At 38.3% G+C, this 14,957-nt stretch overlaps 1 protein-coding gene across 5 annotated transcripts in view; it reads left to right on the top strand.

Moving 5' to 3' along the window:
- Positions 1–924: 924 nt before the first annotated feature.
- The window catches only part of LOC108427206 (band 4.1-like protein 3), a 50,324-nt gene continuing 36,291 nt past the window's right edge, over positions 925–14,957 (top strand). For all 5 annotated transcript variants that reach the window (XM_037531212.1, XM_037531211.1, XM_037531210.1 and 2 more), the window contains exons 1-2: positions 925–1,039; positions 13,211–13,368. In XM_037531212.1, coding sequence (XP_037387109.1) covers positions 13,222–13,368 — 147 coding nt within the window. In that variant the 5' untranslated portion in view covers positions 925–1,039; positions 13,211–13,221. The remainder of the gene's footprint in view (positions 1,040–13,210; positions 13,369–14,957) is intronic.

The raw sequence follows: 14,957 nt of genomic DNA, 5'->3' as shown, positions 1-14,957 counted from the left end.
TCCTGGTGTCCTTCGACAGCTCTTTGGTCTTGGCCATGGTTAAGTTTGGAGTCTGACTGTTTGAGGCTGTGGACAGATGACTTTTATACAGATAACAAGGTCAAACAGGTGCCATTAATACAGGTAATGAGTGGAGGACAGAAGAGCTTCTTAAAGAAGAAGTTACAGGTCTGTAAGAGCCAGAAATCCTGCTTGTTTGTGGGTGACCAAATAATTATTTTCCACCATAATTTACAAATAAATTCTTTAAAAATCCTACAATGTGATTTCCTGGATTTTTTTTCTCATTTTGTCTCTCACAGTTGAAGTGAACCTATGATGAAAATTACAGACCCCTCTCATCTTTCTAAGTAGGAGAACTTGCACAATCAGTAGCTGACTAAATACTTTTTTCCCCACTGTAGATTGTCTGAACATTAAGAGTAAAGTTGCCCCGGAAAGAATGTTAATGGATCCCACAGTGAAACAGAAGGCAAAGCCCTCAAATCCCACCACAAGGCTGCACTGAAGATTCTTAATTATGTAAGCACGTGTGAGATTTGAGTGGAAGAGAGATCAAATTTGAGATCACAAGCATTTTGTGAAAGACATTTATAAGCATTCATGAATAACTTTCCCTCAAATCATTTTACTTAGCTTTTATTTATCTTTTTCTTTTACTAATAGTTCACGAGCAAATAGTGTTCATTGCTCTTAAATCTTCAATCTCTAAAAACTTTTCCTTTTTCAGCAGCTTTCTACTGGCCATAATGGCAACGCTGCATCACTGATGCGTAGTTTCTTTTCCCACTCATTTTCAGGAAAGCCCCGCCCTCCTGTGCCAGGATTGGTTAGTAATTCATACTCGCAAGCGGTTCTCTTTTGTCAATCAAGCCAGTTCTAGCGCTGGTGGGCGGGGTTTTCCTGAAAACGGGTAGGGGGAGAGGATACCGCTGCTCAGAATCCAGCGCGGACTCAAAGCTGTGCTTAACCGTTCTCAGCAGCTCCGGCGCCAGGGAACAGCGGCTGTCACAGCCGCGGAACGGACACGGTATATTCGGTAATGTCCATGTTTGTTTTTCAATGAGGTTTCATGCTGTGCTGAGTGTGTATGAAAAGCGTGGCCAGTGGCAGCGTCGCTGTATGTGGTTTTCGTACAAACGTGGAGTTAGCATAAGCTACGCTAGCACAGCGGTTGTAGCTGTAGGCTGAGTATGTTGACAGGATAAGACTCGTCTGAAATGTGTTTGTGTTTTGCCTGATGGCATTATTGTAAATGACCGTGTTTGTCTTCGGTTAGAGCTCCGTTTTGGATGTTATAGAGGAAAGTGGGTGGTGAAATGCGGACTCGCAGGGCAGCGTGTACAGTTTTTCGTGCTGTTCGGTTTGGGCTGCCTGCCTGAAAGAGGCGCTGGGTGAAGATTTGACACTGTTATGTTGTATACAGTGGATGGCAGCCAGTAGTGGTTGTTTTATTACATTTTTGTTCATTACAAATGCCAGTAAGGCTTGTTTTGCTATACTAAGCCAGTACAGCAGTAGTTTAAACACCTACAGTATTGTCTGAATATAAGCTATCTCTGTGTTTATTTCCTATAAGTATTTTTATTTTATTTTATGGTGATGTGGTCAGAATTTCTACGTGTTCTGCCTGCAGTACCTGGGTACTACATAGAAAACATCAGTTTTAACATCAGTTTTCTATGTGGTACCCAGGACGCACCAGGAGAATTTCATTGGTTTTTCAAAATTTCTGTAAAGAAAGTCATTCAGAGTGCTTCAATGTGAAGTCGTCCATTGTAGAGAAACGTAAACACTTGGTTTTCTTTATACTGGTGATGATAGGGCGCAGGAGTTAATGTCTACCATGCAGACATCTCACACCATCTGTGAACCTACATGTTTTCTCTCAGTTCTTAAATGTTGTGTTAATTATGGTAAGTAAATTAATAGTAAGTCAGAAAGTAGTTGATGTTTTTGGGACCATTTTGTCAACCATCCTGCCATAAATGTATTCTAAAAACACATTTTGGGCCAAAAATCAGGCAGTAAATTCATAATAATTTCCTGTTATATTTCATGTACCAGCTTTCTGTTGGAGGCATTAAATGTTTTACATGTCAGGTTAATTTCCCCAACACTGTGAACTATTGAGACTCAGTAAGTTTCTCTAGAATGGAGTATTTCACATCAAGCCACTCTGAATGTCTTTGTTTACATTTTAACCATTTAATTTGGCAGAAATCACAAAAAATTGGTGCAATCCCCCAAATATGAACAGAAATCCCTCTCATGTAATTTTTGTAGAACCTAAGAGATAAAATATCATGAGTGTTCATGTAATTACAGTGAAATGTGTTATATGTACAGTACAGTGTGTAGGTCATGTACAGTATAGTGCATATGAATACAATGTAGTGTGTGTATAGCATGTACAGAAGAGTATATCTGGCAGGGATGGTAGTGTAAGATATGTACAGTACAAAGCAGTGGATATGGTATGTGCAATATAGCAGGTAGAATGTCTGGAAAAGTGTGGATTCCACACTTCATGATTAAAATCTTAAAAAGTAATCTTTGTCTGAAGCCCATCCAACTGCAAATGGTAGCTACTCTTTTGCTTATGGAAATTGAACAAAAGTAATACAAATATTACAGGTAGTAGAACATATGAAATTTATCCATTCATTTATTTCGGAGTATTATTAGCAAGTATTGTTTAGATGCACCCCAAAGTAGACTCTGTTCAATAACAGGTCTGTAAGTAAAATATTGCTGTTAGAAAACATCGTTTTCTAAGCATGTGAATGTGAATTTGGCCTTTCCGTGCAGTGGACACCACTGAGAGTGAAGTCAGAAGTGATTTAGTGATTAGGATGGAGTGTAAGACTTTAAGCAGGTTTAACCTGTCTGTACCATTTGTTCACAGGCCGAGCCTAGTCAGACATCACCAGCTCTCCATACAGCTCAGAATAAGGCCTAGTTCTGTAACTACTGCTTGAGCTGCTTTATAGTTTAGGGTGTAATGCTGCAAAAGTCACAGTGGGTTATGAAGTTATATGGTATTGAACAGCAGTGGTCAGCAATGACCAGACTGAAGACGAGCGCATGTGCACATCACGTTTTGTTTTCTGGTTAGGGTTAGTAGTTAACCCCTTATAATCACAGGCATGTTGCATACTAAGGCTTATTATTCAGTTACTATAGGGACTTTAGAGCAAACCATCCGAGCTATTCTTACGTTATATAAGTGTGTAATAAAACTTTGGGCCAGCCGTTGGGCCCTGGGCATTCAAGAGGTTAAGCTCAGGACAAGTTTTTCTCGACTTGTTCTTCTACCATAGTCTGGATAGGACCTACCATTTGATTGTCCTGCTCAGCAGATCTGATAGATACACTAGCCTGTATTTACTGCGTGTGCAATTTTGAGGTCATTTCAGGGGTCATGTCTGTTTTATAAACTGCTGTGGTCCATTTTGATTGACAGGTCTGTTTCAAGGTGACTGGTCACACAGCATCAGCATTGTATTTGGGCTGCATGGTATGGACAAAATACCATACTGGTGTTTTGTTATGGTGTTATACATTGTGGTTGTGATATATAACAGTATAATCACATTGCTGTAACCTGGATGTGAGTTCATTTAAGGTGGTCCTGTATTATTTTGACCAAAGTCATTTGTCTTTTTTTTGGGTAGTGAAAATTCAACAAATCACACAGAAAAACACTAATGTGGATCTGAGACTTGGTCAAAATGTTCACAGCATGCATTAAATGTTTATTAGGGGCTTGTTTCAGCCTTGTGTTGCATAGTGCAAACAATGGTTATGGTTTCTCATAGTGTAGTTGGAACATTTGGCAATATTACAACTTTCTGATTTAACTGTAATGCAAGGTCTGGTATGGCTTATTGTTATAGTTTTTTGTTTATGTTTGTTTATTAATAAATGGTAGCCAATTTTGATAAAATACACTAATCTTCAGCAAGTAATTACTTTATTATTAATTTTTATCATCACAATAAACAGTTCTTCTACTATCAGTGTATTTTTAACAGTAAGTTGTAGTTACCAAGAAACCCAGTGAAAGCTTATTCCATAAGCAGCGAAATATTTTTTTAACAACTTGGCATTGGTGGGAATAGTATGGCTAAAATGTAACATCGCTTTACTTAGACATTTTTACAATATGCATCATGATATTTCATTGTTCTGAGGTTTGAAGACGGTACAGATAAATAAGTATCAGCAGTATCACATTAAAAAGTTTTAGAAGCTGAGTACTGTGCAGTTAATTCAACATTTCATATATTGCACTGCATTAAATCCAGTTAAAAGGACTTTTAACAATAAGTAGTGTCATATTGCCCACCTCTTGTACAACTTGTACAGAATTCAGATGGTGTGTCTGGTCATATGTGTGTGTGTACGTGAAGTATTTGGCAACAGCTGGCTCAGCTAATCAGATTTCAGAAGTGGAACAATCCATTATAATAGGATATTAAGCTCAAAACAGAGCACACTGATACTATAGATGTGTGCATGTTCACCTTGTTTGCGGGGTGCTTCAAAACAGATGTCACTTGTATTTCTTTGTTTATTTTCATGTTTTGTCTTCACAAGCTGTATAATCTGTGCCTATGAACAATTCTGATCTATAGCAAATAAAACTCTTTTTTAACCTCAGCATTTGGCATAAGACAAAGGGAAATATCTGCCCTGTGTCAGCATCTCAGTTGGTTGCTCCTTTATTTCCTGTAATCAGCAGTTGGCTGACTCAAACTTCTGCCCACTCACTCAGCAGTGCTGCTGCCCCGGTGGTGCCCCACAAACTCCATTAGCTCTTCTGCATGTGTGGCTGGACTGACCCTCAGGAGGCTAATGTTTACTTACTCTACCCAGATCAGAGTCAGAGGCTCACTTTGCCCAGAACAGACTCAGCTAGAGGTGAGAAAGAACTGATTTGCATGATGGAGAGTGTGATTGGGGCAGGCGTGGGCTGGAGGTTAGGGAACTGGTCCTGTTGCCCCCTAGTGTGTGTGTATTCACTAGTGTGTATGTGGTGTTTCACTTCACGGATGGGTTAAATGTGGAGGTGGAATTTCCCCGTTTGTGGGATTAAAAAAGTATCACTTATTGAGTACACTGTGATTAGTCACTTCACACAAGCAATGTAGTGCAAGGGCATCTGATGTACTTTAATTTCCTTCCAGATGCTTTTGAGAAAATATGGGATAATGAACAGGCTTTCCTTATACTGTAATACGTTTGCATTTTAACAGAGTGAAGTGCTTTTCATTTTGCCTCTCATTGTCTTGCATGGAGAATTGTGGGACTGGCAGCAGAGTAAAGCAGCAAAGAATTTCTGAACCTTACGTGAATAAGAAGTGCTGTTTGCTGGGCTGCAGCCTGAAGTGTGGAAATGTGGTGCGATGCATTTCATGTGTCACATAAGCTACTTGATAAATTCAGTGTTAAGAAGATGGAGTATAGTATTCAAAATGTGTACAGACATTCAGTGTGAGATTATATTTGATTGAAATTTTGAACATTTAAAACCTTATTAGGCCTGTCACTGTCATTAAATTGTAACTGCCATATAAATAATTGCAATAAACAATGTAATTGTCTTTTTGTTCATTGCAACTGTTACAGTACATGCCTAAAATGGCCAGGCCCTTGTTCTTCCTGTTGATATCTCGCTCCCAACTGATGACAGACACAGTTCGAGCTTAAACAAACATTACAAACTGCTCGCTCACTACTTACTCAGAAGTTAGAGATGGTTGATTTGTAAGACACGTGAGTGTGTTTTCTGATTATTTTTTTTTATTTGCATGAATTTTGTCTCAATCCATGTGATTAAAATGCACCACATTCACATTGTTTGTTACAAGATTAAATATATGATTGTGAAAGCTAACAATAATAATTACAGTCTGTTCAAATCATTGTGTTCAGGATATTATATAATAATTGTAATGCCTGTGTGCCATAGGGATGCAGAACTAGCCTACCATTCTGTATAGACCTATACTCTGTTTACTAAATTAGTTTACTGTTGATAATTGTAGACATGGAAATTAATTGGCAGAAACAGTTGAATTACCATTGCTTGGTTAGTCTGTTGCAGTTTTCTGGCATTCTTTTAAGGTGGTGTCAGAATCATACCTGTAGATATCATGATACTTGATAGAATGTGTCTTGTTAAAGTGTGAATATTAGTTATAATGGACAGACAGCTGTTTGTACAGCACATCTAATAGTGGACCTCTGTCAAAACTTGCATGTATACATTCACATGCAGTGTAAGGGTTTTGTCTGTGCTCACAGTTCTCAGTGTAACAGTTCCTTCTTTGCCCTCCCCCCGGATTGGTGAATAAATGCCGTTCTGTGTGTAGCCACATGACCTTTCTCTTTGACATTCTCTGTGTAGCCATTTGACCTTTTGACCCTGCGTACAGGGCTATCATCCAGACAAGAAATCATCTTGCAGAGGCTGAATGGAAAGAAGGCACATAAATGTGCTACTAGGTGTCTTGCATGATTTAGTGTTCATTCCGCTTTTATGGATTGGGCTGTGTTTATACTAGTGCTACACAAGTAGGCCTGTGATGTAATCAGTAAACCAGTGATGATCCTTTAGTGGTGATAATTGGCATGTTAGGAAAGAGAACTGACAGAGAGAGAAAAAGGAGTCAAGTGTCATTTTAAGCTGATTGCTAAGTTAAATGAGATGTATGTGTTGGGCTGGACGATGAAAATGTTTTCATGTTGTTACAATTTCACAGTACACCATATGCATTACAGTGTTTATGTTTTTGAAATGTAGTAATTTGGAACAGATGCAATAAAACCTGTAGTGCCACATATTAACAGATAATACTGTAAACTATAATATTACCACAACTACCACCACTACTACTACTACTACTACTAATAATAATAATAATAATAAATGTATAACTACAGTGATGTTTATGTAATGATTTATAAAAATATGATCACTATCAGAACAAAACCTTGTATGTCCATATGAAATGAGGTTTTGTCACAGCAGCAGCGATATGTAAAATCATGGATGTGGCTTTGTACCTCCCTCATGTATTTGTGCATGTTTAGCAGATTGACGTTTCTTCACAAGGGGAGCTGTTATTGCACACTTTGCTTTTTATTATTTAATATGTGATCTTCATGAAAGATGTCCAGTAAATAAGATAATGCTCAAAGACATATAGACGTAGCCAATGTCTAAGCTACAGTGGACTGTATGTGTGTTTGCTGGGGATGGAGGTGATATAATCCACATTTTATTTTAGGTTTCTTCCAGATTTTAAGTATTGTGGCAGTTATTTTTAGATATGATTCAGGAACACTGCACATATATTGTTTGTTAACTGTTATTGCGAAATCTGTCTTTGCAGTACTGCTGTTACAGAGGATTGCAGTATGCAGTATCCGTCACAATGGTTTTTACTGGTTGCTGTGAGCGTCCTGATTAAGGCTGAAAGATTATGCCTTTTCATATCAAAATTGCAATGTGAAAGAGTGCAACATTGTCTTGTCAGGTTTTTTATTTGAGGACATATACCACAGAGTTTGTGAAGTGCCTATAACCACAGCAAACTGCCAGTCTGGTGGCCTGCATCTAAACCTCAAGTCAGAAAAGTGGATATTTTGGTCTTCCTTCCTAAAATACAGTCTTGGATCTCAATTTAGAGAAAATTCCAAATTAGAACATTGGTCAGAAAATCGCAATTATGTATTTTGCTCACGTCATTCAGTTCTAATCCTGACCAATCACAGTTCCAGATGGCCGTTTTCTTGGGTGTTTCAGTGACTAAAATATATTTAGGTTAATAATTTTGGTCTAAATAATGCATTATTCCAAAATAATGCAGTTCCAACTATATTGCAAGGCATATGATGATCACAGTATGATGCAATGCAATAACAGTAGTAGCATTTTGTCCATATGGTGCAGTCCTGCTTCATACAGGATTAACTAGGATTAATTAATTGACTGTGGCGTCTACTGGTGAGGTATGTGCTTGTTTCCCTCTCTTTTTTGATTAGCAGCTGTCAGCCCAACAGGTTTAATAATGCTACAAAACCATCAGTGCAAAACTTGAGCCTCAGTGTGTCACAAAGGACCTGCAGTTCAGCCCGTGTCACCTCACTGACACACCGCCAGATTGCTTTTTTTATTTGTACATCAAAAGCACGCTGAAAATGCAAGCTTGCTTCTTTCTCTCTTTCTCTTTCTCTCCTTTCTCCAAACTCGTACTGTACTGCTCACTCCTCTCCACGTTGGTCTTATTTTAGCGTTGTGGTTTTCATGACAAACTGGCATAAAATTGCCGCAGTAGCACTGACAGATGTCCAAGTGTAGATTTGGCCTTGGGGACATGCAGCTAGTTACTGCTGATTCAGCAGCCCTCAGTCTTCTCTCAGGAGTAATCTTCATTGTGATGAGCTAATGGGCTGAAACCACCCAAGGTTTTCCAGAATAGTTGACTTGGACATCTCATTTAAATTTACATTACATTCAAAAGGCTATCAAATTTCAACTTTCTTACTGCTTATGATAGTGGGTCGTTCAACTTAATGAGTGACGTGACGTGTGGCACCTGTCCTGCTGCTCTTTAATTTACTACTGGTTAGCATAGTTGCCCCAAAAGCACTGCTGTATGTTTGCACTCTAGCAATATGTAAAGTTTCAATTTATCATTAGCCAGTTTGTGTAGTGCTGTTTTTGCATTTTTCCTTTTTTCAATGTACAGTCTTCCAGAAGATGTGTGAGACCTAGCACCTAGATCTTGCCAAATAGCTATCGTGCTTACATAGAAGGGGAACTCTGAGAGACTTTTTGTGAACCATACACAGAAACTACGAGGACAAATTCACAGCCAAAAATGAACTCGGAAAGAAAAAAGAAATGAAAGAATTGAAATCACAGTTAATTGCTCAGCAGCCAATCTTTTAAAAGCCCAGCTTGAAAGCAAAGGCTGCTAACATAGCATCATTATCTGGGTGAGTCATGCTATTGTGAAACACATGGCGAGCTGGTCAATAAGGCCTAAGTCGAGGCAGCAGACTTGTTGTTTCAAGATTTTAAAAAGAAAACTGAGACAATGTCAGCCAGTCGCTCAGTTGTTCAGAAGCCCAGTTATAAGTTACCATTACTGTCATCAGCAGTAACTGTCCAGACTACACAACCCTGGCTGACACAGTTCAGTACAAATAATCAGAATAAGGATAAAACATCTGCATCCCTGCACAAGAACATAGAACAGAGAATACACTTTTCTGAATATGCATTATGAAACTATGTGTCACTAAAACGACAGTTATCTCTCCCTCACACCCTCTCCCTCTGTGCTCTGATGTTACTGTCGAACAGGAAAGCAATATCTCATGCGTTAGTATCGCCAACACTCCTCCACACCACACCAGCTCAGGCCCTATGGTTCAGTTTTGACCTACTTAAACCACATTTAAGCTTGCAGACTCAGTGTTGCTGGTCTTCTCCAGCTCTTTTCCACTTGGACTGCTGCATCACTGCTGGTTTCACACACTGTCCAGCCCTGCGATCAGCCACACAGCTGCTGAGTAGGAAATGGCCTGTCTCTCTCTCTCTCTCTCTCTCTCTCTCTCTCTCTCATCTCCTCAGAAGACATGGCAGGCAGTGTGCCAAGTCACAGTTCATGTAGCCATTAAAAAAGTCTTGTGAAACCAACTATTGGCATTTTTTCGGCATCACTGCCAGGCTGCGTACAGTAAAGGCACTGAGTTACCCTCTACTCCGTAAATCTTTACAGTTCACAGCACTCAGATGTATTTAATCAATAGGGATGGGAGGTATACCTGTAGAAAAGCGAATGCTGGCATGACATTCAATGATATGGATTTTACTATATTGTGGTTACCGTTGTGCCTCTGCACTGTGTTATCTAACGGTGGAGACACTAGCAGGCTATAAAACTTTTTTGCATAATTTAAAAACTCCAGTAATGCAGTAACCCTTTGCATTGTGTAAAAAAAATTCCCGTTGAAGGGACCAAAAGAAACAGTCAAAAATAAATGTTCTAAATCATGATATCACATTGTTACTGTCCAGATAGTTGAAAGTATAATGACATAAGTTTCAGTTCGTATTCCCCACTGCTTAGGTGTCTATTTTTCCTGTGTTGCACTGTGAGTACCTCAAAGTTACCAAGCAATGTGAGATCAATTTCAAAGGCACGAGTCAGATGAAAAGGAATTCTGTGGCTGTCGTTTTTGTTGACCCTTAAATGCCCTGTGACCCTGCTGTGAGCATTTTGTGTCACATACCTTTGCCTACTGTTTTCCACAGTGATCCTGGAACTCTTATCTGTCTTGGCGTTCCTGGGAATACTGCAGTTCGTCCTAACTACACAAATGCCCGCGCACTGAACACACACACTTCTGTGTGTAGACACTGATCTAAAAATAGAACTGTGTGTGTGTCTGGGTGTGCACATTTGAGGGAGAGCAAATGAGGGAGGCTGTGGAGAAGCGAGAAGCATCCATCTGGCATTCTACCTTTGCCCTAGCCAATGGCAAGGACTAACAGAAAGAATGGAAAGGGTGAAATTTCTGACTATAAAAAAAAGCAAACAGGCAAGACTTGACAAGTCATTCGAATGCTAATGAAAATGAGAAGTAGTGATTAAAAATATTTTATTTCCTTTGCTTTCCTGCGCTGGTCAGTGCAGACATGTTCAAAAAGTTTGAGCGACAGCAGACAAACAGTGAAATTGATGGGCTGTGTGGTTCAATTTCATAGGGACTTTATATGAGTTATTTGTTTTCAGTGATCGTGCCAGGTAGGAAGAATAGGTGTTGTACCAAAGACTTCTCCACCATGAGAAAACAACAGAAGCAGAAAGGAATTTTCCCACTCTAGCTTGTCTGCTCCATCTGTAGCCTCAGTTTTTAAGTTGATTAAAGCATTACAAATGACGGTGCCAAAGTGTAACTAAATAATGAAGTTTATTGTTTTAGCTAACCAGCAGGTCTCCGTTGTTGAGAACGTTGGATTTTGTGAAACATACTGTAGCCATTATACTATGCTGTATTTTAGTAAGTTTATTTAATGTAAACAGTTTTTATTTATTGTTTTTTGTTTTGTTTTTGGTTTTCAGTACGAAGTTTTGATTCTTGCCCAAAAATTTTCATTTTGGTGCACAACTGTTACTAATATTTTTGACTTTTTAATGTAATAATTTGTCAAGTAAAAATGTCATATGTTCACTATTATTGCTCATCAGTTTGATTTGTCTATAGGTAAAACGTGTATTAGCCTATAAAAGTAAGATTTAAAATTCTAACAGATTTTAGGTTAGATCAGTGAGGGCAATCTGTTCATTTTACAGCTGGAGACTCTCTCACTAACACATATTATGTGCCCATATATTGACCACTACCTGTGCTGCTGCCTTTGCAATAACAAACATAGAAAGTTGACTCTTCTTCCTCAGCCTTGTGCTCTGAGTGAACAACGCCTGTATACAGGCTTGACATTATTTATTTAGTGTTGTTCAGTGTGTGTGTGTGTGTGTGGTGTGATTATGTCTTGCATATGCATTGTGGCAATTACACACCTGTGGGTATGTGTGTGCATTAGGAGCGAGATGGAGAACACAGCAGGAGATTTAATATAAGAGGGAGTACCGGACTGCTGTTAGTTATCCACAATGTGGATGGATCTGTTTGTTAGGCTGTTTGGATAGCTGCGTCTCTAAGTGAGATGCTTGTCCCGACATGAATAGTTACACTTTAATTGAACCTCGGCTTGTATAAATATTTTTCGTGTTTAGAGCATCATTTTCATTCTTGCACAGATTTGCATTACCACTTTCCTCCTTGAAAATGCCTTATTTGTTAAGAGTAGCCTCAGCATTTTGGATGAGAATGTGAAGAATAACTCACCCAGTAATGTCTGAGTCTAGCAGAACTTTGTGGTGTTGTGTCTCAGGAGCTTGAGACGGAAGATGAGGACTTGTTTTTAAAGACTCGACATTTAGACTGGACATTTTGTTTTCAAAGACTAGACATTTAGGTCTGAACATAATGTATATGCTCTATAGTGCACTTGTGACAAGAGACTGGGTATTTTTTCAATAGTATACACTAGAAGACAACAATATGGTATAGGTTGGATGGAACTGAGAGGGGGTAGTCAGAGGGGGTGATGGGTGGTTGATACTGTGCACACATTCCTTCTTCCCTTATTGCCCATGCAATTCCCCTTTTATCATACACTAGGTGGTTTAAGACCAGAGAAACCTACTTAGAGCACAGAGAGAAATACCTGTGACAGAAATACCTGTGTTTTGTCTGATATGACTGAAAGTTCTCACTTGTAGTGTTTCCAAAACTACTGGCAAGAGAACTGCAGTCATACAGTCCATACAGTGCAAATCATTATTAAAGGCCTCATATCATTAAAAAGCCCAATTTTCTTTGCTTTTTTGAAATAAGAGTTTAAAGTAATATGCATTTGTTTTAAAATGTACCGTTCACTACCCAGTCCATACAGTTTATATACGGAAATTAAGCTGCAAACGGCCCATTTTAAATTAATTTTTATAATATTTTTTATCTTTTCAATTGTTCAGCCTCCAGTAGATTAGTCCCACCCATTCATATTGAAGCTCTAAGGAGTGTTTTAGCGCTTAGTGCCTTATGAATGAGATACTATACAGGACAGCCATTCAGAACAGAGCTCATTTATTTTATCCGTCTTAAAGTTACAGTAACAGAAGCAGCCTGCAAATTCAAAGAGATCAAAAGAGATTGGAAAATGATACAGTTGCATGAATTAAGACCATTTTGGTGCATAAACCCATGTATGTTATAAGGGAATAAAATAAACTAAAAACCAGTATGATATCATATTACAGTCCTAACAGTGATTCTTCTCATGTTAGAGCAACATGTACATGTTACAACATAAATCAAACCTTTTAAATATAACAGATATTCAATATAGTGTTATAAAATAATAAAGGTATAATTTGTGTCTTATAAATGAGCCATGATATATTGTTAGCACCCTGTATTTCCACATTCATTTTAGGTATAAACTCAGTTATGGAACATAATTAGGGAAACGTTGATTAGGAAATAAGTACTAAGAAACCTGTTATTAATTTTTTTATTAAGTGCCTTTGTAGAAAGATTTTTCTCATTTTCTCTCCTGCAGTGTGCATTGCCATGACTGCTGATGCAGGCCAGGATTCAGAACGCAAACAGAATCAAAGTCAGAACCAGCAGCTCCATCCAGCTCCAGCACTTCCTTCACCCAGAACACCAGACGTGCCTTTCATAGGTGGACACACCAGCCCAACCACTCAGCACCAGGTGAGCCTGCTCAGCACACAGTTGCACCTGCACATCTTATTAACTTTCTCTCTGAGACACTAAAAGGTATTTCTTTCTCAGACCATATTACTGTAAAGAATATAGAAGACTGACATTTTTGGCCCAAAGAAAGCAAAAGATTAATTAGGTCTCCACTGAAGTGGCAAACAAAATAATCTGAATGACATTATAAATGAGAAATAGTAGTTAAAAATGCTGTTTATGTCCTGTATCTCCTGTGCTGGTCCTCCCAGAAGCATTCAGACAGTTTGAGCAGCAGGGGATCAGTAGTGAACCACTTAAACATGGTCCTCTGCAGCTGTGTTTTGTCTTTTTGTCTACATCGCAGATGTAATATTGAGAAACGTATGAACGTGCGTTCATTAAATCCTGCTGAGATTAAAGGCGACCAGCATGCTAATTCAGACAGCTATGTGGAAGTTCCACATCCTTGTGCTTTACATATTGTTATAGCGGAAGGGCCCTGTAATTCAGCTTCAGTTGCCTTTGAAAACCATGAAGTATGACGTTTTTATAATATGACAAATATTGAATATTTTCAGCAAATTGTTTAAAATTAATTTAGTCCTCTCCTTCTCCTTAGTCCAAACTTTAGATATTTACAAAGATTGTGTAATGATCCATTTACACCCAGAGCATCAAAAGAGATCAACATAAGCATAAAAAACATGGTTCTTCAAAGGTTCTTTACTGAAGAAAATGTTTCTATGTAGAACCATGAACAAAGAACCATTTATATGATTATAGGGTTCTTTGTGTCATGAAAGGGTCCTTCAAATTGATGGAGAATGTGCTGTAGATGGTTCTATATAGAACCTCTTTGAAAAGTGTTCTATGTAACACCAAGGGTTCTTCTATTGTAACAAGCCTGACATTGTAACAGTGGAAGAACCGTTTTTTCAAAATATAACATTTATTTTTGTACAATACAAATGCAGAAGAATGAATAAAATGTAGGTATTTTAGCCCGTTAGCCCAGTGTTCTACTCTTCCAGAGTAAATATTGTCAAATATCAGTTTGAAATATAAACATCTGTCCAATGCTGATTATTTTAAGTGATCATCTGAATCCGATATCATTGTGCATCCCTAAATAGAAATATGGTCTCTGGGGAGAGAATGGTGATCCTATTCTAAGAAATTTCATTGGTTTCTATTAATTGGCTCTTGTTTTGTGTGTGTGTGTGTGTGTGTGTGTGTGTGTGTGTGTATATATATATATATATATATATATATATATATACAGTGGTGTGAAAAAGTGTTTGCCCCCTTCCTCATTTCCTGTTTTTTTGCATGTTTGTCACACTTAAGTGTTTCGGAACATCAAAACAAGTCAAGGACAACACAAGTAAACACAAAATGCAATTTGTAAATGAAGGTGTTTATTATTAAAGGAGAAAAAAAATCCAAACCATCATGGCCCTGTGTGAAAAAGTGATTGCCCCCCTCGTTAAAACATACTATAACTGTGGTTTTTAACGCCTGAGTTCAATTTCTCTAGCCACACCCAGGCCTGATTATTGCCACACCTGTTCTCAATCAAGACATCACTTAAATAGGAGCTGCCT

Source organism: Pygocentrus nattereri, chromosome 19, assembly GCF_015220715.1.
Source record: "Pygocentrus nattereri isolate fPygNat1 chromosome 19, fPygNat1.pri, whole genome shotgun sequence".
NCBI lineage: Eukaryota > Metazoa > Chordata > Actinopteri > Characiformes > Serrasalmidae > Pygocentrus > Pygocentrus nattereri.
The sequence above is the reverse complement of the archived record's forward strand: the minus strand, read 5'-3'. Positions and strand labels throughout refer to the sequence as shown.